This window comes from Syngnathus acus, chromosome 24 (genome assembly GCF_901709675.1).
Source record: "Syngnathus acus chromosome 24, fSynAcu1.2, whole genome shotgun sequence".
Lineage (NCBI taxonomy): Eukaryota > Metazoa > Chordata > Actinopteri > Syngnathiformes > Syngnathidae > Syngnathus > Syngnathus acus.
In genome coordinates this window covers 3,173,688-3,196,820 of record NC_051108.1, presented here as the reverse complement: position 1 = coordinate 3,196,820, position 23,133 = coordinate 3,173,688, and the positions used below count along the sequence as shown (strand labels likewise).

Below are 23,133 nucleotides of genomic sequence, written 5' to 3'. Positions count from 1 at the left end.
GGCCTCCTTGAAAGATGTTTCAGTGTCATTTAGCAGAAATTCTCAAAGCCCACAATAAGACCAGGCAAGACAAAAATCAATCGTGACAACAGAGAGGGTTTCATATCATGCATGTCATCCAATCCGCTTTTCGAATTTGAATGACAATATCAGATTTGATTTCTCATTTTGAAACACTCAACTCGTCCAGCGGAATCTTAACACGATACTGATGGACGCCAACGTATCGCTTTACTGAAATAGAATCCATTTTGGAATATGAATGTGATGCTTCATAATGTTCTTATTAGTCTTATAAGGTTGTGCACCGTATAACAGTGTCTCATGAACATTTAGGCAATTTGGGCGATTTCCACTCTCTACAAGGGTATCCAAAACAATTATTACAATATACCAAGAAAAAATAAATCTTCCTTACCTGAAATGTCAGTCTGCATAAACGCCAGACATGCCACAGCAACAGGTGGCGCTATAACCATCTCCTTTTCCCCTCCAGGAGTCGTATGTGTGGAAGATGTACCAGGAAAGATGCTGGGACTTCTTCCCGACCGGAGACTGTTTCCGGAAGCAATATGAGGACCAGTTGGGCTAAAAGACGGCTGCCTTAATCTGGTGAATTTTTTTTTTTTTTCTCGATCTGACACAGACTGTGAACTTCACTCTAGTTTACTGGAAATCCTGCTGATAAATGTAGCAAAAATAAAAAAGATACTGAATTTGGATTGATAGGAGGCATCCATATTGGTACTAAAATGCCATGGTGCCTCTTATATGCAACGTTTTCTCACCTTTTCATTTGCTCAGTCCGAATTGTTTGATGCATGTGAAACTTGCTATGGAATATTTCTTTTTGATCACCACTGACATAGAAATGAAACTTCATATCTGCCTTTTAAAACCTGTTGTAAACATGACTGGTCACTTTATGATACACTTTAAGTGCCTTTTGAGAAACTATGCAAAAAGTTTGTCCCTCTTGACACACACAGCGATTACACTTATGCTAATTTTGTGGCTTTTGTGTTAAAGAAAAAAAAAAGTATAAATGTTGTGTAAATGTTGCTCAATTTGTTTTATTAATCTGCCTGTCTGCAATTGTTACCACCGTAGAAGAGCCAAACAGAAAACAAAAGAAAAAAAAAAAAAGCCATTGATGGGCAAATCAGCTGCTGTTTTATGGAAGTTTACATTATATACACACATGTAGTAGTTTTGCATTGATGTGAACGAGAGGACGGAAATGAATAAAGTTAATTGAGGCAATAAAGCATGACTCGTCACTTTCACGAGCCAATCCCCTTGTGCATTCTTTCCCCCAAGATGTAAAAAGCCGTTTGTTACCATGACAACCACGGCCGGAGCTAGGGCACTGCAACTAGGCGAGGCAAGTGGCTACTTGTTTGCACGCAGCCCCGACAGTATTTTAGACAAAAGCAAAACCTTGTGGAAAAAAAGTGGAATTTGTATTTTCACTCAGCGGTTCACTGAATACATTTGTAAAACAGTGTGACTATTGGATTCAACATTTTGAAAGAGACGTTACCATGCATGTTTTGGGGGTTTTCACTCCTGCAGGTTTTTTGCTTGTAGCTCCTTTTCTTTCCATGATCTACATCTCTGCAATGGTCAGGAGATCATACTGTCCAACCAGTCCTCCAAGTCCTCCTCAGTCATTTCCTGCTTGACAGAAGCGGACTCAGGGGGTGCGGTAATGTTGTCTTTGGGCTCCTCCATCTTCTCTTCTGTTTGTACCTCAGTGACTGTGTCACAATCTACAGATTGAAAGAACATATCAGGGATGTTTTTTTTTTTTTTTTTTTTTTACCCCCCTCAGGACAAGAAGCTAAGCAACTAACAATGAGCATATTAAGAGCAATTGGTTGTTGATTAGCATCGAGGCAAATTAGAGTGAACTGCTAAATTGAAAAGAGCAGAAGCACCCCTGATTCAGTTCAAAGTCCGACTTGGGAGACATTAAATAGTCTGTTGTACATTTTTTTTAATTGCCAGGACACATATTCGACAAAAAAAAAAATGTGATGTGCCAAGCTAAGATTTTGCCTTTTTTTTTAATGTGTAGACCTCCTCATGGGATAGCATAACTCAAATGATACTTGGGGGAAAAAAAAAAACGTTCAGAACATTTGGAGATTCTGTCATCAATTTGGTTCATTATTTGATTAGCTCTTCAGAGGAAATACTCATGTGCATAACGGACTGTACTCATTATCATCCGGAGTACGAACCTTTCATCACAACAGCGCTCTCAACGTTGACAGACTGGTCTCCTGAGACAGGGTTCAGTGGTTTCGCTAAAGTGAGCAGCTGGTCCAGCTCGTCATCCAGCTCGTCCGCCGAGGCCGTAACAACACTCGAGGGAGCCTGCAAGTCGGAGCTGGCAACAAAGCCTAAAGTCTTGGTGCTCGGGTCTTTTGAAGGTACGGCCGATGGTGTTAATGAGGGCAGCTTGGCCGTCTCCTGTTTGGAGGCCAAAGTCGTTGTGGGCGAGTTGACTGGTGTTGAAACCTGGAATAAAAAAACTCCATATTTTCACACAGATGTCTTAATGTCAACGCTCGGCAGGTTTAATAATCTTCACGGGTGTCAAGACGCTACACCACACTGAACTTTTTTGCAATTTAAATCCTCATGTTTGTTGCAATTATTGGAAAGCAGAAGTGCTCCAACAGCCAAAGTAATCTTGAGTGTTTTAACCTATAAAATCCTCAGTGTACTGAAGACAGAGTTCAACTAATCCTTGTCCAAACAATTTATTTCTATTGATTTTTGTTGTTCTTGTCTTCTCATAAAACTTTTAATTTCAGCGTGTTCTCCGGTGTCATTAATCCTGCACAAAGTATATGTTCCTCAAGAGGGAACAAATAATCTTCTTGAATGCTCTCGTGTGCAATTTAACGCCATACCTGAACTAGCTCAGCTTCCAAGTTGAGCCTCTGATGAAGAGGCACTTGTTCAAGAACCTGAGCCAATGCTGGGAGGTCCACAAACAAAGTAGACATCTAGAACAACAACAAGAGAAAAACACAAGATACATCTTGGTGAATATGTGGTGAATACCGTATTTTCCGCACCGGATTATAAGGCGCACCTTCAATGAATGGCCCATTTTAAAACTTTGTCCATATATGAGATATATACATTTGACCCGCAGGCCGGACTTTGGACACGCCTGCTGTAGTGGCTCAATATTGGTCCATATATAAGGCGCACCTGATTATAAGGTCGGCTTTTGAGAAAATTGGAGGTTTTTAGGTGCGCCTTACAGTGCGGAAAATACGGTACATTCAATCAAGAGGCAGACTACACATTAATCCGCTAAGACTGTAATTTACCCCATTAAAAAACTATAACAATAAGCATATGACTGCATCCTTGGATTTACCTGAGTGGATGAAGATGTATCCGTCTCCCAGTCTTTTTCTTCAGAAAAGCGGAATTGAGTGAAGCAATCCCCTAAAAATGACAGCGAAAGAGCATTTGATTAAAAAACTTAAGCCATGTAGAGAACCAACTGATTCCTCTGCATCATAGCACATTTGTCCTTTCCCAGATAAAGAAACAAAACGAAATAATCAACCTTTGCATAAGCAATCAATAGCATTGCGTAAACAGTCAACGTGTGCCGCCATTTTGTTTCCAAAACAAACCCGCTGAGGGCACTCGGAAGCAAATTAACACAGAGGTTGAGTTGTCAACAAGTTAGAAAGCTGCAGAAGCACGCTCGTGCGCCAGACCCAAATTGTTAACATCTTTTATAGCGTGAAAGGCGATTGATGTGCCAATGGACATGCTGGAATGCATCACCCACTAGGACTGCGAAACAAGAACAGGTACTGGCCGTCGGGTCTGAAGGGCTCTTCAAAGCTCTCGTAATAATTACGCTCATCTCCACATGCAAGCAGGAGTATGCAATTTCATGTTCAATAAACAGGTGCAGACAAAATGAAGGTGCAATCTACAATTTTCTTTTCGCTTAGGTTGGACCCACAACAGATCATGTTCAACCTTTAAGGTTACATTACATTACAAAAGTTACAAAAGCCCCTCACCACCAAATACGGCCTGCCTTTTTTTTTTTGATTGAGGTGGAATCTATTAAGCAATGGCACTCCTATCTTGTAGGTGTCATAAGAACAAATGAAAGAATTAGAAAAACACAAGCACGTTAATGTGTAAGGTCGCATCTCAGATTTCACGCACCGAAAATCGAATCCCATTGTTGTTGTTGGCCCTTGAGACATGAAGTGACTCGCCAACTATTAAGTACATAGAGACACAGCCGATGTGCTGCAAGGTCAAAGGTCAGCCACTCGGCACTGCATTCGGGTGAAAAATTAACCTCATTCAAAACTACTATTATGTTTACTTCCGAACAAGGGCTGCAAACACAAGATGCACAGTTTGGTTTTAACAGAGAAGAAGGGACAGGTGGTTTAGTTTAAACACTGGTGTCAAACTATAATTATATTTGGCCTCCAAAGACAAATTGTGCAACTTTATGTGTCAATACAAAAATTGCAAATCGTCTTCACTTTAAAAAAAAAAAAAAAAAAGAGATGTTACTCGCGGTATTTATTACCATTCATCTTTTTATCATTTTGAACTGTTTTTACAAGTCTCTGATTTGATGAGATATTTATCAGTTTGTTATGTAGCCTATACTGTATATAATATCAGACGTTCGTATATGTGACAAAAATGAGCTCGACACCGCCGACTTTTAAACAAGAAGGACGAGAAAATAAGACTAAGCCAAATGACGGTTTCCCCTTGCTCCCCAAAAAAGGCCACACTAATTCGAAACTCAGCAGGTGTAGTCACAAACAGTAGACGCAGGTCAGTGTGACAAGCACAGATGGACGCTCAGCTGGAGACCTGATAGAAGAGCGCTCGTCACTCACAGCCTGCCCAACGTGCACGATATTGCAGACGTGTGGCGCTCGGGACCATCTGCAAGTTGTCCTTGAGTGCTTTGCTGAACAGGGAGTGATGGGGGTCAAAAAGGAGAGTCTGCAGGGGGGGCTTTTTCTCGCTGGCACAGAGAGAAATGACGTCTGAATAGAAAGGAGGTGGCTGAAGAAAGTCAGCTTGACGGGACAGCGGGGTGAAATCCTTTAACAGCTGCTGGTCTACAGCGATGCTGACAAACAAGCAAGTCTCAACGACCGATGGACCGATCTATCAATGACCCAAAGTTGTACGACTAATCACTCATTGAAACTGGCTCCAAAAAAATGGACTTCAGAACAATCGTTAGTTTGAAATGTCAGTACTTCGTCAAATGCAATCAGAAATGGAGGCATCACAACTCAATTTTGCAGACATTCCATCAAGTGAATAAATATAATTGTGTCAGTGAAAATCTGCAGCAGGATGGAAAATAAAAATAAATAAATAAAATGAAAAAAAACAACAACTCAGCAGTCCCTTTGACATTGTGAACCTTTTATCATGGAAATCGCAACTCAGCTAGTCAGTAAGCACTGACATAGCCATGGCAACAAGAATCTTCTGCCAAACTTCTAAAAAGACAAGAACTTAGGGAGGTGGAATGGATGCATGTTTGCTTTTGCATGTCTGTTATTAATTGTAACTTTAGTGTCGGGATGGTCGACACTTACCGGAGAAATTACAAGCAAACAAACAAACAAAAAAAATTGCAAACTTAATGCTATGGTACCTCCAGCAGACTCCCCGTCACGCCTTTTTGACTAAGCCAATTAGGACAACAAGACAGGGAACAGAAAAGTCTGTACACATCGATAAATCACTGCTTGAGCTAATTGCAATTAAAGTCCTGAGTAAACCAGGCGGTGAAATCAAGAAGCTGAAGCTATTTACTTTGCAATGGTGATTGTGCGGATGTCAAAGTCAGAGCAGAGGAACCTCAATTCACTCGGGGCTTTATTCTCATTAGGAATGGGTTTTATTAGTGTGCAGACTGTTGGAAGCAACATGAAAGAACTCAGAGGATTCCTTTCAATTTAAATTTTAAGTCCTCCAAAAAAAAATGCGCTTCCGCAAATGTTTTTTCCAATTAATTGAATACAATTGCATTTTGAAATAAACTCCGACTCAGCCACAAAATTGCGATCTAAGCCGTGGAGAAAACAAACTGATTGAAAGTAGAAACCAAACCTAGAAGACACGATTACAAAAAATGAAACCCTAAACTTGTGAACCGCAACGGTATATTTTTCAACTTGAAAACAAAAGAGACAACAGACTATCAGTGTTTCTTCTCACATTCAGAGGAGACAGAGGAAGAACAATGCACCAACTGAAAGCTAAATAAAGACTTGGTACTTGGCCTTGAACAGCACCAAAGTACCAGAAGACTTAGACACCCCCCCATAGGACTTCATACGGGCGACAAATTCACTTCGAGTTTTCCCAATTTACAAATGTTTTGTCTCAAAAATGGGTCACGAGAAGAATTTAATTTGATTCCTCATCAGCGCTTTAATTAAACAAAATGGAGATGAAGATGAAACTAATACTAAATTAAGCTAATTACATAATTATGGTACTAAACTATCATTGATGCACATATGAGGTTTAATTCTCAAAAGCCCTCGCAACATGCCGGTAGCTGAAATAAACTGTAAAAGCATTTCTTTATTTTTCCTTCCGCGCGTTTTGAAGAGTAATTGAAATCCACGCAAAAAAAAAAAAATTAACACTTAGGAAATTTCCCTCGAGAATGTGCCTGTTATACATTCAAAGTGGAAAAGCTGCAGAAGCTGTCAAATTAGCCGCGATCTTGCCTCAAACTTAGTCAATAAACCCATCGGGAGGCCTCATTTTATGGCATCTCCACTGCTTCCAAACCATCAATTTGTGACAGCCAACCATAATATCATCTTTGATCGTCGCATATAGATTTTTAGCATAGGAAGAAAAGAAAAAAAAAAAATGCACGCACAAGAAACTGTGAGCATAAAATGAGACGCAAAAGTGAATGCAGTGAATACTTCGCCGTTATTTTTTTGTGAAATGTTATGTTTACGTGATTACAGCCTAATAAAATGACTAGGGAGCAAAACGATGAATCCGAGCCAAGGCCAAGCCTCCGACTTCTAGAACAAATTGTCCACCTTTTGTTCAGACCAATTTAGTCATCAAGAGTCATGCATTATTCACCAACTGCAAACAAACAAAGCGGTTAGCGACACGAAAACCTCCTCGGTAGAGCTGATGAATGGATGTTACAATACATTTAATTGAACAAAGGTGGCTGTCGATAGTGATTGTTTCCTACTTATCGTTGCGATTGACGAAGGTGAGCGACAAACAGTGAATTGCGTTTCTGCCGCTGCACTTTGGGTCCTTGTCAAACTTGAACTTTAGGAAATATAAAATAGCCAAATGTAACATTAAATAGAAAGAAATGTGACAAGGTGAAAGGCTTCTCTTGGCGTGACTACTGTTATTTAGCACATAATAGGGAGCATCAATGTGGGAGATGAGAATCGCTCAAAACAATTATCTTGAATTGAGGTAAAAGAATCCCGAATGACTCATTTAGTTTTTCTTTCCAAAATGCCCTGATTTGACATAATTGCCATTTGGGAATTACTAACAGTGAAAATAAAATGAATTCATTTGTCCAGGTTGGGCAATTGAGAATAGAAATGCTGATACAATGACGACCTGGTAGCAGACGGTAGAGTAAACCAAAAATAAAAATAAAAAGCAAATACATAAAGTCAATGAAGCAATTTCGCCAGGGCATTAGCTGAATTACCATTAGATTTTTTTTTTATATACATTTTAGCTGCCTGTCTAATGTTGATGAGCAAAACTCATTGATTCCATGTCGTGTATTTACTCATCGAAAACAAAAGCATAGCTTGCTCGTTGTGTTCAATAAAACGAAATAGTTGAAGTCAGCCATGAATGTTACAGGAGGCTTGAAATGTGATCATGTGCGATAGCTATTAACACCGTTACTAATTCTCGGCAGGGATTTCTCATCCCAGCATGAAGCCCATTAAGCAGACAACAGGGGATAGCATGCTCAAACATGGCCAATAAAAAATTCTTGAATCTTGGTCGGAGTTGTGAGTTTAAAAGTGCAAACAACTCCCAACACAATGGCACCAATTACCAATCGAAGGTAAATAGTATGTTAAACTATATTGCACAACAGGTGCTTAGTAGTTTTGTGGATGACATTGACACTGACTCCTCCTCAGACTCCTCCCACCATATGCTTCACTCTACTCCTTCTACTCCTCCACCTCACCTTTTCCTCCATCCTCTTCCATGTTGCTCAGTAGCCCCGGTAGAGGATGAGGCTATCAGACGCGTGGGCTTTGGCTCTAATAGTGGAGAATCAGCAATTTGGCTGAGGACAGGAGGATCCTCGCATGGGAAGAAATATTCTTGCAGCATTGAGGATGGAGTTCAAAAAGTTTGCGGGGTGAGTGAAAACCATTTTCGAAGCTTTCTCGGGTCTCCTCAGAAGATTTTCTGACTGCCTAGGACAATTTTCTGGAGAAAAGGCGTTCAACGGCACCGACGTGGCCCCTAGCCACAGAAAACAGCTGTTGCATCCGATCCCAGAAATAGAGTTGGACGATTCAGCACGATATTGAAGCTCCTTAGCAACTGATGAGGATGTGCGACGTCGGGATGACCAGCGGGTATTTGACAAGAGTGTTTTTTCACCTCGTTGGAGAGGCGAGCGGCGATCAACAAAGTCAGCGAGAGCGAGCAAGGGAGGGGACCGAAGAGCCGGCGAGGGAAGGTGTGAAGCGAATGCTCAGAGAGGGAATCAAAGCGCTACAGTGAGAAAGGCAAAAAAGCCAGAGGGAGTCAGAAACTCTGCCAGGCGGAAGGAGTCAAGGGAAATTTTTTTTTTGACAATATCAAAGAACTGGCCCAGTGCCCATTTAACGCTGGAGGATTGTTTTCCGACAAAGCCACGAGGGGTGAGTATATATTCTGTTTGAAGTGGGTATTATGACAGGAAATTAAACACATGAACACTTCCCACAGGTTTAGCTGTCCGGTCAAATTAAGATTTTCTGTTTGAAATAAAATCATAATATTGTTAATTGAGCAGCTGGTGTTAAAGCGTTGAAAAAAAGTGTTGAGCTGTCAGATTGGTAATAGTTCAAAGTGCATAGTACATTTTGTATCGCCAATTTCCATGCAAGATACAAACATGATCATTAACCTCGGACATCTTGAAAGAATGTGCGTGGCGGTGTCGTGCCTGTCTCTTTTTTGGAGTGGGAGGTATGACGACCGGGCTGATTAGATTTTAAGTATCATTAAAAAATATATATGTGGGCGGGAGACCACATGGCTCACATCACACTACTTCCATGCTTGAATTATTCAGTAAGGCTGCAAATAGTCCTGATTTTGCAAAAAGTGCCTAAAGATTCCTACAATCGTTTGACAAGAACTGATCCGGCTTTCAGATGTTAATTGTGATGGAAATTATTCATCCTGGTCTATTCTATATATTCTAGATCAGGGGTGACAAACTCATTTTTTTCACGGGCCGCATTGTAGTCATAGCTTCTTTGGGAGGGCCATTATGACTGTCAACCCAAATAAATGTATGAGCACCTCATATTATATACAGTAAAAGCTACAAAACAAACTGACAATAACTCGTTTTCAAATCAGACGAGTAGAAACTGGTCAAATATTAAAAAAAAAAAAAAAAAAGATATTAAAAGTGAAGACAATTTGCAATTCTAGTAATGACACACGAATTTGATGCACAATTTGCGGGCCACATAAAATGATGTGGCGGGCCGTATCTGGGCCCCCGGGCCTTGAGTTTGACACCTGTGTTCTAGATAGGTGGATGGATGGATGGATGGATGGATGGATGGATGGATGGATGGATGGATGGATGGATGGATGGATGGATGGATGGATGGATGGATGGATGGATGGATGGATGGATGGATGGATGGATGGATGGATGGATGGATGGATGGATGGATGGATGGATGGATGGATGGATGGATGGATGGATGGATGGATGGATGGATGGATGGATGGATAGATAGATAGATAGATAGATAGATAGATAGATAGATAGATAGATAGATAGATAGATAGATAGATAGATAGATAGATAGATAGATAGATAGATAGATAGATAGATAGATAGATAGATAGATAGATAGATAGATACATAGATAGATAGATAGATACATAGATAGATAGAACTAATACACATTTAAAACTTGACTTTTGTAAAAAAAAAAAAGTGGTGTCCCTGTTCCAAAAAAAGCCTACATAACACTCCCCCTAAGTGAACAAGTGGTATTTAAAGATGACCACGTGTAGACTGTTCCGTAGGCTGGTAGCTGAAGTGTCTCTGATCAAAGCTGCCGTTTTTAGTCTCACGCCTTCTTCCACCAGCTTCACTATCATCAGCGGGAAAAAAAAACGACAGAGTGCCCGGAAGGTTTTTCTTCCCAAAGTGTTCCGATCGGCCATTGCGTCCACATCTAATGAAGTATCCATAACAACACCGGAACATAGAAATGAAGGCGTGATTGCTGCTATTCATATCAGTTAGGACGAGCGTCCAGTTAAGTGAACCACCGATGTGCTAATGTGATTTCCTTTTCTCTCATTATGATTGAGCCTTGATAGGTGTCCATTAGAGGCCTCGGTAAACTACGGCTGTGGGGGAGTCGAATTGATCCTCCTGCTAATGTGAACGGCGTTAGGATGTAAATAAGTCAATCCCGCCACTCATATAAGTATGCCACGCCTTGAACGAGAGGATGGCAACATTCCCCATGGCAACAGCGCAATCAACCCCCAGCAATGATTGGACGGAAACCTGAGGAGATAAAAGCCGCCTCTGGGTTACCAAATAGTTGACAGCAATTAACTCCTCCGGACGTCGCATGGAATTGAGAATAATGCCTTTTAATTTAACAATCGCAGTGGCGCAGAACGCTCGTCTGTTTCCTGATTGCTTCTTCAGGCAACGGCAAAGTCTATTTCAAAAGACATCGGCCTTGAAGTATTTCGAGTACCGATATCGGTCAGGGTTGCTTCCTTGATAGCCTCGGCCTTAGGGAAGCAATGAAAGAGGTTTACAGCGAACCTTTGTGCTTGACGTGATTGAAAGCAGAATAAATCACAGTGCGAGAATAAAAAAGCACATGGAGTGTTTGGGTCAGCTGCAGGTGCTACATAATAGGCATCGATGAGGCAATAAAAACATGAAGTCAAAAACTGCATTCAATAAAAAAAGAATTCGTATTCAAGAAGCGTTTGAATGCTAACTGTCTTCTTTTTACCTCCCTGAGATCTACACAAAAAAAAAAAACATTTCCTCTTAATACCCTTCATCCTGGATTATCATTAGGAATAAACGGTGTAGACATTCAGGTACCCAACTGCTTAGGAGGCGTGGGACCTCATTTGTGTCTGTGAGAATCTTGGTAGTAGGACATTGGACAATTCTACAACTCGAGAAGGCTCATTTGTGCTGTGTATTACTACAAAGCTGCAAATTGACATTTTGATGCTGCATTGCTGATATCAGGGCTATCTTAATTGGCGAGAAAAACATTGCCTCCCACATACAATTAAGCATCCCGGAGAGAGCGTTGGCCTCTCGTTGTACGGTATGACTAATCTGACAATGTGGGCAAAAAAAAATAACAGACAAGAAATACTGAGCTGCACAAGTCGCGAGGGCACCTTTGCCATGTGCGCTACGAGCGAAAGTCGGAGTTTGATGCATCATTGTAATGCTCTCCAAACAATAAAAATAGTGGGAGACTAAAAAAAACAAAGGTCACACTCATCTGAAAGATCCCATAATTGATTACAAATAATGTATTGGATGTTCTACAACTTAATGGAAAGCTACAACAGCAATTTGAACAGTTTAATAAATAAGGTATTGAAAATATTGGGGTTAAAAACAAATCCTGTTAGTCACTGGTGGAGCTAGAAGAATTTTATGCAATACCAAAGTCATTTGAAGGACGAAGAAATGGAATTACATTCAATTCATCACCTTCCAAGATAATGTAATAAGTAATTTTTCCCCAGAAACACTCAAATTTAACCAAATGCCAGTTATTTATCAATCACAAACATACATTTTTGTCAAAATTTAACTATTAAGCTATTATTTCCGGATAAGCACAATAGGAGTAGAATTGGCATGACCTTAGATGCTAATGCTGATAACACAATTATTACTATTATTATTATTATTATTATTGAACCCTGATGTAGGTGGTTACTGTGTTGCTTCCTTAATAATAATTGTTTTTACAAACACAGTTCAGATATCAATATGCACAATTTGGTTATTCTAATTGGTCTCACCCTTGATATATTGGTTAAATCCTAAAGGAGGAGTGCACACAGTTGACAGTGTCAAAATCCATCTTTTGCTCAGCTACTAAAGTGTAGGTCACAGCTATATTTGAAATGACACAGGTCAAAAATAGTGATGCACATCGGAGGCAACTTGGCCTGAAATTCGGATTGAGGTTTTAGGTCATTTCACACTCACTTCAAATTGAGACAAAAAAAGGCAAGATTAAAAAAAAATAATTAAATACAGATTCAACCTTACCTTATAACTTTGTTCTTCACACATGATAAAACATACATGCACATTTACAGTTCTGTACTTTTACGAGGAAACGTTACTACAAACTGTTGAGTCTGAGAAGAGCAAACAATGTTGTTGTTTTTTTCTTTCAAATGATAAGGATGTTTTTTTTTGCAGCCATCTGAAAACACTGTCCATACAAGACAATTAAAAAGGGCGCTGAAGACAACACACATTTCCTTTTCGCTAATTAGGATTACTGAGACAAGTGCAGTTGGAATATTTGACACCGGGGGGCAATTTTCATTTGTTTATCTAAGGAAGTAAAGTAGTAAAACATAAAGTGGAGACACATGGTTGAGCCTGCATGATAAACAAACAAGACACAAACCTTCATAACAAATCTCACCTGCGGAGCCCAAAAGGACATGGTAGTCAGTTCCTCTAATCGTGGGCATATTGTCAGGGATTTCCTGCTTCTCCGAGTCCTCATAACGGTCCCAGTTGGACTCCAGTTTCCTCCTGGAGAAAACGATGCTGTGAGCCTCTTCAGGAGCGTCACCCTCAACTTGATTCTGAAAAATGGTGCAAATTTGAATTAGAAACGATGGATATATGCTATAATCAATGCACCCACAGAATAAAGTAATATAACCATCAATTGACTATCATGCATTATATAATGTGTCAGTTTGCAAACCAATTGAAATTCCAAATGAATGATCACAGGCAGAGACGTTCATTCGGCACATTTAGCTTTATTCTTCCCACAGTCAGCATGAAGCAAAGCAGAGGTGTATTTTCATATGATTGCAATCAAGGAGTCCAGAAATCTCAAGGGAGATTTATTTGATTGCAATCACTGAGCTCCTATTGTTTCTTTTCTGACTCTGCCATTACAACAACGGGATGATTAGTTGACAGAAGCTGCCAGCCGAAATGAAGAATCCTCCAAGTCATTTTCAAGGCAAACAAAGCCCATCGGATGCTGTTCAAGCGCTAAGTGATCACATGTGTACATAATTCAAGTGTTTGATTATTTAGCCTTAATCAAACGACACAAAAAGGTGAGATTACTTGAATTACCTCTACAGCGCATTATGAGGACCGATGTGATTTTTTATTTGATCAGATGCTGACGTGGAAGCCATTGAAAAAAGGCTTGACAGTGCAGAAAATTCACAAACATGAATTAATATTAGACTAGTCCGTCACGCATGAGAAAATAAAATAATATTAATATAATATTTGTTTGTTTAGCTAATAATTTAAGAAATGATCAGTTGTGGACTAATCATTGCATCTTGAAAGTAATGTACTGGCCACGATTTGTGAAAGTAATGACAGGTTATCCATTTTTTTTTATTATAGCAATAATAATCAAATTGCTATCAAATCATATATTAGAAACTAATCACTGATAAAGTGTATTAATTTAATTAAATGAGCAGGTGTGGATTATTCGTAGCTGTTAAATGCACTAAACAGTAAATTACAATGAAAAAAGTATTAAAACTGTGTGTCTGGAATGGGTGAAATGGAAATGGCTGCATTTGCTTTGAATTATATTTATATTATATTTATATTATATTTCACTGCATTTTGCAGGAATTCAACAAGCAATATTATGAAAACATGCTCAGAATTTCGGGTGGTTTGGTAAAGCGGGCTCATTTACCCAGTGTTGGAATTCCGCTGCATTTGCATCTCCTCCACGTCCACGACCGCGATGATAATCTTTTCTGCCCCGGCCACGGTGGTGACCTCCTCTGCCTCTTCCTCTGTGATCACTGCCACATTTATCGCCATCGTTTCCACCGCGGCCACCTCTTTTCCAACCTCCTCCTCTGCCTCTATTCGGTCTGCCTTCCATGACAGTCTGATTTGACAGCCGGACGGCTTTAAGTGTAGCACTATAAGTTTTGTTTTGTGTCCTGATTAATAGTGCCCTGCTAACACGCGATGCAGTTTGATATTGGTTCCGCTATTCATTAATGTTTTCGAAATCGAGATAATTCACAACAATTTGATCTAAATGTAATTTGAATAACAGGTAATAAATTATACAATAGTAAAAGTAAACACTCAATTAGCTATTTACGCCAGCGCAGAAACATATGCTTTATTAGTGTCTATTTGAATAAAAAAAATAAAAAAAAAATAATAATAAATAAATAAATAATGTGAAAAAAAATCTGGAAAAAAAAGTCATTTGTTGTCAAATTTGGTGGTGTTTTAGTGGTCTTTATATTTATCTTTGTGTATTGATATTTTCCTTCTATTTTACAGGACATATTCTATTCCCCGTGAAGCTGCAACAAAGACTTTCCATCTAATATTTCAACTACCTTCCGTGCAAAACAAATAGCACACCACCATGGATGTCTATCCTCCAAACAGCACTTTTGCCAACACGACGCATATTCACTCTGCCCCTCATAGCCTTTGGGAAGTTATCACCATAGCAACCGTCTCTGCCATTGTCAGCTTGATCACAATCGTTGGTAACGTTCTGGTCATGGTATCCTTCAAAGTCAACAGCCAGCTGAAGACAGTAAACAACTATTACCTACTTAGTTTGGCTTTTGCAGATCTCATTATAGGAGTGCTCTCCATGAACTTGTACACGACATATATACTGATGGGCTACTGGTCCTTAGGAAGCCTCGCATGTGATCTCTGGCTAGCTGTGGACTATGTCGCTAGCAACGCTTCAGTTATGAATTTACTGGTCATCAGCTTTGACAGATATTTCTCCATCACAAGGCCGCTGACTTACAGGGCTAAGAGGACTCCGAGGAGAGCCGCCCTCATGATAGGTCTTGCATGGCTTGTATCATTTGTCCTGTGGGCACCACCAATTCTGTGCTGGAAGTACATTGTAGGGGAACAAAAGGAATCCAAGGACCAATGCCAGATTCAGTTTTTAACAGAGCCAGTGATCACATTTGGGACCGCCATTGCTGCTTTCTACATCCCAGTCTCAGTCATGACAATTCTCTACTGTAGGATCTACAAGGAGACACAGAGGCGGACAAAGGATCTGGCAGAACTGCAAGGACTCACAAGCGACCGTGTCTCAGAAGGAGCCAAACCGCAGAAAACTATGATTCACTCTTGCTTCCATTTCACCAGAGAGAGGCGAGAAAGGAGCCAGGCCTCTTGGTCGTCCTCCAACCAAAGTAACGCCACGAAAACCACCATTAGGTCCGATGAAGCGTGGGTGAAAGCTGACCAAATCGCTTCCTTTAGCTACTCCTCATCTGACGAAGACGAGCATCACGTTTCCATGGAGACCCCGCAAGGATCTTTGAGGGATCAAAACGATAAGAACGGCCAAGTGACGAATTACGCAGAAGAGTATTTTTCAACACCCTCCGAGAGCAGCAAGAAGTATACTTCCTTTAAGTTCACACCTGGCTCCAAGGGTAAAAGAGGAAGTCCTGCACCTGCATCTCCTCGACGTCCTGACGCCGAGCAGAAAAACGCCTCACCTTCCTCCTCCACTACCTCCAAACCGATGGACCTGAAGAACCAGATCACCAAGAGGAAGCGAATGGTTCTGGTGAAGGAGAAGAAAGCCGCCCAGACGCTCAGCGCCATTCTCCTGGCGTTCATCCTGACATGGACTCCTTATAACATCATGGTGCTGATCTCCACATTCTGCGCCACGTGCATCCCGACGTCCCTCTGGCACCTGGGCTACTGGCTTTGCTACGTAAACAGCACCGTCAACCCCATGTGTTACGCCTTGTGCAACAAAACCTTCCAGAAGACATTCCGGATGCTTCTTCTGTGCCAGTGGAAGAGAAAGAGAGGTGAGGACAAGCTGTACTGGTGTGGACAGAATGCAAATGTCAACAATAAAATGACTTGATGGGTAATCACGGTTGAGTCGGTCAGTACGAAGAACCAGTAGACTACCAACGTCTGCCAGTATGTCACATCGGTCGCTTTGTCATCTCGTCGCTCTTCCTGTGTGGTCGGCATGAAGTGCTGCATGTGAATTTATCTTGGGGTGAAATCAGAATGGTTTCTAAAATATGAAAATTAGTCAGAAATTGGAGCAAGTTTATTTTTTTAATTAGTGTAGCTTAAGAATTAGTTGCCACCCAAATATGGAATCATGAAGGCTGCATGTTTTTTTAAATGTGAAATTCCATAATACACACCTGACACAATGTAGGCTTGAATTGTTAAAAATGATTTATCCTGTGAATGAATCATATAGATTTAATGACTTGTATTATTGACTGTTTTTTTTCTTCTTTTTATTATAGTAGTTGCGGTGCATTTTGTTCCAAGGGCTAATCTCTTGATCTGCATTACTTCCGACAGTGCTAACGTGACATAAGTATGCTGCTTTACAACATTCATATTAAAAGTACAGAAATCAGAAATATCAGGTGTAGTATCAGTAACGCCTGGCTTGCAGTATTTCTCTGTGGTTGATGTTTGATGCTGTTATTAAAAGAATAATATCACTTTTATGCCATTTGATGATGTAACGTCAAACTCTGTGCCTTCTGTTCTGCTCAGAGGTCAAATTACATGTCGTGATTGAATCTGTGGTAATTGTCTGTGCAGTTTAGTGAAAGTGAAAAAGTGTAAAAAACAAGAAATACAAATTCTGTCAGAATTATAATTTTGTCACTGCCTGTGTCCTGATATACGTATAATGTTTAAGTTATTAAACTTACATCAGAGATATAAGTGCTGTTTTGTCTTGGCTTGAGAAAATTAAGTTTCACTCATGCACACTTGAATGAGTACCAATACAAGAGCTGTATCTGAAATTTTTTTAATTTTGCTTTGTCCAATCCACTATTAAATTTCTGTGGGAGTGAGGCAATTTTTTTAGGTATCGTAACACCATTTTTATGCTCCAGAATTCACAATACACACAAAATTGGGTGTTTGACACAAAACACTGTTTTTATATACCGTTCCAATTTATTTATCCAAGCTTTTCGGTCCTAAAAATTAATTCAAGTCATCATTCACTGTCATATTACTGGAAAAAAAAAAATCTCAATATGTATAGATGTTATGATTCAAGGTTGTGGAAATTAGCAGCAAAGCACACCAAAGGATTACCACACAGCAGATTAAGAATCAGCAGGAAATGAAGAAAAACTGCACGTGAATGGATTTCTGTTAGAACTTTATAAACAAAAACACATCTGTAGATTTTAAATAGTTAACATCTGTTCACATAGAGAACTGTACAACAAACCCAGTACAATGAGGAGGGGGGGGGGAAGACACCTAAAAATTCTGCACCCATGACTTGACGCGCTTTTCAGGCATATGAGGTATGCGCACTACCTCCTCTTGACAGCCGGCCTGGTGCCCTTACTGCTACCACCCGCTTTGCTGGAACCCTTGGAGCCAGAGAAGAGCTTTGTCATGAGCTCAGATACATCTGGGAGCTCAGGGTTGGGGTTCAGCATGTTCATGGATTGCTCCATTTCCTGTGAGGAAAGCAGGTTCCAATTCAATGACCTTTAGTGACATCCTCTCACTCTTTAGAGTTTTCTTACCTTTCTCATTTCTGGGTCATTAGTATTGACCACTTTGGGCAGTAGAACAATAATCAGCAATGGCAACACCATCATCATAACCTGCATGAGCAACAAAGTTTGAAAATTAAAATACAGGGCAAGAAACATGGTAGTCTATGACCACAGCGCCCCCATCGGGACATATAAGTTATTACAGCGTTTGTTTAAAATCAAGTTGTTGTTTTTTTAAACTTTAATGCTTAGAAATTAGATGATTTAGTAGTGAATAACAAGTTTGAACATACCATTGGGTTCATGAGGAAATCAGTCCAGCCCCAGGTTTCCCTCTTCATGAAGTAGGTGTGAATGCCACTAGCTCTTATTTGGAGAGGATATGGCTGGCGGATCACTTCTGAAGTCTTAATGTAGTTCACAAGCCGTGCTCTGTTAAAAACAAACAAGACAGTATCGTACATGATGAGTTATTAAATCGAAAGGAAAAGATTTGTAAACAAACTAACGAAAAGTTTAATGCAAAGCACTTACCGCATTTTCCCCTTGGATGTGATGTCAACACGCACCGGCTCAAATCGGTACCCTGGGGTGACAATTTCGACAACGTAAGATCCGGAGGGGACGTCATTGACTGCAAAACTGCCATCAGTCCTGAAACACAAGTGCAAAACAAATTTAATACACTACACTTAATAACTTGTTTGTAAATCCATCCACTGGTACACAGAGAAAAAGAATATTGTTGCACCTTATCACGTCTAATTAAGTCAAGTCAAGTCAAGTCAGGTTTATTTATATAGCCCTAAATCACAAGCAGTCTCAAAAGGCTTCACATATACAAAACAAATTGACAATTATTCTCAAAGCATCCCCTGATCTTAAGCTCCCGATTATTTTAACGGAATTTTACACATTATTACAATCTGACAATGACCTTTATACCTCAGAGATAAATAGGAAGGAATTCAGTCTGTACTTGTTTTGCAAGCGTTCGTTTGACGTTATATACAAATGTACGTTTCCTTCCCAAAGCCAAACGACTCTGTCGTTGTAGTTTGTTATGACAGCATTAGCTAGCACGCTGATCAAAGCACGAAGTTCCATAAAATCAAGACTAGTCGATCATTTTTGCAGTAACTAACAAATCCTGAAAGTAGTGTGGAGGCCGGGTAATGTCAAATTTGCTCGGTGTAAACTAGCTAGCATGCTAATGCTACTTTGCACACTTACTACGTCAGCGTGTGTTTATCTGTTGTTGTTTACCTCATAAAGCCCACGTAGTCTTCACCGTCTACAAGAACTCGAGCTGTGGAGACCCAATCTTGTGTTTTTACCCCTGGTACGATCGCCCTTCCCTCGACTTTAAACCGATCTGGGGTGGTCTGAGTCGATACACCTGCACCAGGCCCAGTTTCCACATCGGTGAAACACGAAGCTACGACTACCGCGGCCAGAACCAAAAACCATGAGAGCTGTATTCTTCCCAAATTGAACATTGTAACTGTCAATATTAAATAAAAGTTTGCTTAAAAAGGCGAGCGGGTCAACATGAAACTGTTTTTCAAGGCAGGAACCACACAGAAGCAGCTGGCACGTTACGATGACGTCACTTCAGAGTAAAAAGCTTTATTGTTCAAACCTAAAATACACAAACGTCCTGTCATGATCGTAATAAAGGCGCTTATTTTGATTTACAATTATATCAGTAGGTGTTTTATATTTTGACCCTTTTTGGAATATTTTTAAGATAGCCCTTATAAACAGCCACCACAATAAACACAATAAATACATTTCTATCAAATTTATTTAAAAGATGAAAATAATAACTTGTCTTGGAACCAAGTTCAAACGACACACATGGAAGACACACAAGATGCACACTCATAACTTAAGACTGTTGCAACTTCCAAGTTCCCAATTCCAAATAACGCAGGTTAAAAACATCCAAACTTTGGGCCATTCAAGAATCCGTGTGCATTTGCATTCGATGACAAGCGGTGAGTGGGAGACAAGTAGCTTGGCACGACATATCCAGTCTCATGGAGGTCCACGATATGTCCCCCTGTCCTGAAACGGTCCACTTCAATGTGAAGCAGTCACCTGCTGTGCTTCTGCTGCAGAAATAGGCTCCCAGTCCTGCATTCTTCTCCAGCAATAAGGAGTTGTTTTGATGTGTCAGGTTCATTTTCAGTTGGTTTCGACTAACAAAACCATAATCCAGTCCATACGTCAGATGCCATTAACGCTACAACGTAGCCGTGATCCAGTAAGTAGTGGTCACATCCCTGGAGTGCTACATGGACAAGTCAGGGCAGCTGAAGGACGTATGCCTCAACGGCCTGCAAAAGAGATCGGGGACAAAGGTCGTTCACTTTCCTGACAGTAAGTCACTGCTAATTGTGACACATTCAGTAAGATGGAAATTAAGCATGTAAACAAGATTAACAGCTTTACTTGGTCTGATAAACGTCAACTAACATTTTGGTAAACACCTAACGACATGACCTTTTTCCCCTCACCTTTGCCAGGTCTCCAGTAGAACCTGAAACCAGACATAGCCTGGCTCCGTCCTTCCACAAGTCCCTTAGACGTTGCTTCAAGACTACAATGTTCCTGTAGTGGGAAGGAAGAAATGGAAAAATCACCAACGCAACAAGCGTTGACTTTGGTCTTTTTCCCACAACAACATGCAGCTCCCACCTGTTGTCCAAACTGTCCCGCAGTATTTTCTCTGGCTTTGAAAGGTCTGGCCACCATTTCCTGATGACAGCTTGGACCCAGTGTAAACCCACAATTATGTGTCTAATCCAAAGCAAAATGTCAACAGCTAAGATCAGTTATGGTTTCTGAAGAATGATGGACTTCAATAGCGACACTTACTCTTCGTATTTACCGGAAAGAATCATTTTGACTTGGGGTATGAGGTCAACGCAGCATCCGATTGAAAAACAAGATGCTTCACTTTGAAGGCTGAAGACAAAAAAAAAGAAAAATTGCCCATGATTTCTTGTGCTGCTTTTTGCTCTAATCTTACAACATGCTCCTTAAAATCAAAGAAACATACTTATTTGTTATGACAGGTAACAGATCAAGCAGCACTCCTCTATCTTGAATTCTGTGGATTATAAAGCATTAAATTACGTTTTCAATCAACATTAAAAATAACATGTGCATTACGAAGAGAAAATGTACACGATTAGATAAGCCACTAATTCACTGGCGTTCCTTCGCCATAGCGTTAGGGCCACTTTAAGTCGAAGGTTCCTTCCGAAGAGGATATGAGACACTGCTTCATGGTCCTTTGATAGCTATTGAAAAACAACAATGTTAGTAAAGCAAACGGATGTCTCAAATTGAAGCTTCGACTGGTATTCTGACCTCAGTGAAGTCACTGTACTTGGAAGCGGGCCCCGCCATCTTAGAGGCCCCTGCTGCATTCACAGTCGGCCTGCAGTTATCTCTGTAGCGATTGCCCCGCAAATCCGAGCATGTCACCTCATTTTCTTTATTGGCCATGCCGGTGTTACGGGCTCGACCAACATTGGATGTTTTACGGTGCAGCTTCAAGCCCACTTCCAGGGATAGAGAACTCTTCCTCCTGCAAAATGAGGGTCTCTTTTCCTTGCCTGGACTGTGCACAAGGAGTCTGGTAACAGGGGGGGGGGGGGAAAACATGTTGCATTTGACATCATTGTAAGAATCATAAGTCACAACAAAACTAGAAAGGGGTGTTTTACAGGTCCAGTGACTAAAAGGGGTTAACTGTGCGACAAATCCCTAAAAGCATAGATCATAGACTCACCTTTCCTTATCTAATTGGTCCTTATTTCTAATATCCACCTAAAACAGAAGGATAGGGGATGAGGCCACTATGGCCACGTCTCTACCGCAACAATACCACTTGCACGACAATGCACTAGTTTTACTGTCATCAGGAATTTCTAAACACACCACACTGTTTACACAATATGGCATGTTAGTCGCCGACAAGCTCCATACCTGCTTCATGGTCTTTGACAGATGTAGGCGAAATCACAAGAGGCCATTGGTCTTTTTCTTCTTGACCTTTGAGAATTGCCGTTGATAGAAACGCATATCACAATTTAGGTACACTATAAAGGAGGAGAAAGTATGGAGGAATGTTTGCGAGATTAAATCACATGAGCAAATGTTTCTTTTAGTAGAATCAATTTTAGATCATAGCTATACAGACGAGACAAAAAAAGAAAAGAAAAACAACACGCCAAATGTAAACATATTGGCTTTGCTATTGCGCTACTCGTATTAGCATTAGCTTAATTAGCGAAACATGTCCCACTTACGATAAGACACTTCGCTCAACCATGCTAACAACAACGACAGGTCGACAGAAAATCAAACGACACATACAACATTTCATTTCGTAACATTAATCGACGCGTTAGCAAACTTTAAAGTCTGCAGCTAGCCACAGATTAGCATTGAGCTTAGCCAGGCAATTTAGCAACTTAGCTAGGCTGCTAAGTCTGAGCAAACTGTCCGCTTAGCCTTTCAACTTAACTATCACAAACAACAATTCCGAGCCACTAGCGAGATTCAAACATCGCATTTAAATACCAACCGAAGCATTTTATCAGGTGACATCTGATCTCTTCGAGATTGTAAATCCAAAAACGTGAAAAACGGGTTACACCGTCCAAGGCCAACTGTTGTTGAACGTTTGCTATCGTTACAGAAGTTTTTGAATCATTCAAATGCATCCACCGCCGGTGTGCGGGGATTGTGGGATTGATAAATTTGAGGTTTTAGCGCCCACTGCTGGACATCTTTGGAAACAATTCTAAAGATGTCCAACAGTTGGCGCTATATTATATATAGTATCTCATTTTTATTTGTTTAAATATATATTCTGCATTATCTTCCACAGACAGTCTTGATAAAACAAATCAGTGTGTTTAATTTTTTGAGGCAATTTTTTCAGGCATGCACTTTGGCCTGCCGCTTTTGAATTTACGTGAATCCTTTGGAAGTTAATGATGCTATTTG

At 40.3% G+C, this 23,133-nt stretch overlaps 5 protein-coding genes across 9 annotated transcripts in view; 2 read left to right on the top strand and 3 right to left on the bottom strand.

Annotated features, from left to right (window-relative positions):
* Window positions 1-1,146, top strand: part of ryr3 (ryanodine receptor 3) — a 43,564-nt gene extending 42,418 nt beyond the window's left edge. For both annotated transcript variants that reach the window (XM_037244669.1, XM_037244668.1), the window contains one exon: window positions 497-1,146. In XM_037244669.1, the coding sequence (XP_037100564.1) occupies window positions 497-592 (96 nt within the window). In that variant the 3' untranslated portion in view covers window positions 593-1,146. The remainder of the gene's footprint in view (window positions 1-496) is intronic.
* Window positions 1,058-14,672, bottom strand: aven (apoptosis, caspase activation inhibitor). 3 transcript variants are annotated; one of them, XM_037244679.1, is made up of 7 exons: window positions 14,268-14,672; window positions 12,999-13,164; window positions 3,404-3,474; window positions 2,925-3,020; window positions 2,247-2,526; window positions 1,525-1,772; window positions 1,058-1,440 (listed from the first exon to the last, which is right to left on the bottom strand). In XM_037244679.1, exons 1-6 carry the CDS (start codon window positions 14,460-14,462, stop codon window positions 1,627-1,629), a joined length of 954 nt encoding a protein of 317 aa, XP_037100574.1. In that variant the 5' UTR covers window positions 14,463-14,672; the 3' UTR covers window positions 1,058-1,440; window positions 1,525-1,626. The 3 variants fall into 3 exon arrangements, with proteins under 3 accessions (XP_037100574.1, XP_037100576.1, XP_037100575.1); XM_037244681.1 differs by having other exon boundaries at window positions 1,058-1,497; window positions 1,530-1,772; XM_037244680.1 differs by having other exon boundaries at window positions 1,058-1,501; window positions 1,534-1,772.
* A 280-nt stretch (window positions 14,673-14,952) lies between these two features.
* On the top strand, window positions 14,953-17,480 carry LOC119117994 (muscarinic acetylcholine receptor M5-like). The gene has a single exon (XM_037244673.1). The coding sequence runs from the start codon at window positions 14,967-14,969 to the stop codon at window positions 16,464-16,466; it is 1,500 nt and encodes a 499-aa protein (XP_037100568.1). The 5' UTR covers window positions 14,953-14,966; the 3' UTR covers window positions 16,467-17,480.
* A 42-nt stretch (window positions 17,481-17,522) lies between these two features.
* On the bottom strand, window positions 17,523-19,736 carry emc7 (ER membrane protein complex subunit 7). Its single transcript, XM_037244684.1, has 5 exons — window positions 19,372-19,736; window positions 18,640-18,759; window positions 18,399-18,537; window positions 18,133-18,213; window positions 17,523-18,063 (listed from the first exon to the last, which is right to left on the bottom strand). Exons 1-5 carry the CDS (start codon window positions 19,602-19,604, stop codon window positions 17,914-17,916), a joined length of 723 nt encoding a protein of 240 aa, XP_037100579.1. The 5' UTR covers window positions 19,605-19,736; the 3' UTR covers window positions 17,523-17,913.
* A 158-nt stretch (window positions 19,737-19,894) lies between these two features.
* On the bottom strand, window positions 19,895-22,858 carry katnbl1 (katanin p80 subunit B-like 1). 2 transcript variants are annotated; one of them, XM_037244682.1, is made up of 10 exons: window positions 22,709-22,858; window positions 22,108-22,220; window positions 21,911-21,948; window positions 21,487-21,754; window positions 21,301-21,416; window positions 21,173-21,223; window positions 20,989-21,078; window positions 20,809-20,910; window positions 20,628-20,721; window positions 19,895-20,447 (listed from the first exon to the last, which is right to left on the bottom strand). In XM_037244682.1, the coding sequence occupies exons 2-10, from the start codon at window positions 22,114-22,116 to the stop codon at window positions 20,415-20,417; spliced, it is 801 nt and encodes a 266-aa protein (XP_037100577.1). In that variant the 5' UTR covers window positions 22,117-22,220; window positions 22,709-22,858; the 3' UTR covers window positions 19,895-20,414. The 2 variants fall into 2 exon arrangements, with proteins under 2 accessions (XP_037100577.1, XP_037100578.1); XM_037244683.1 differs by having other exon boundaries at window positions 22,108-22,173.
* Between the last annotated feature and the right edge of the window lie 275 nt (window positions 22,859-23,133).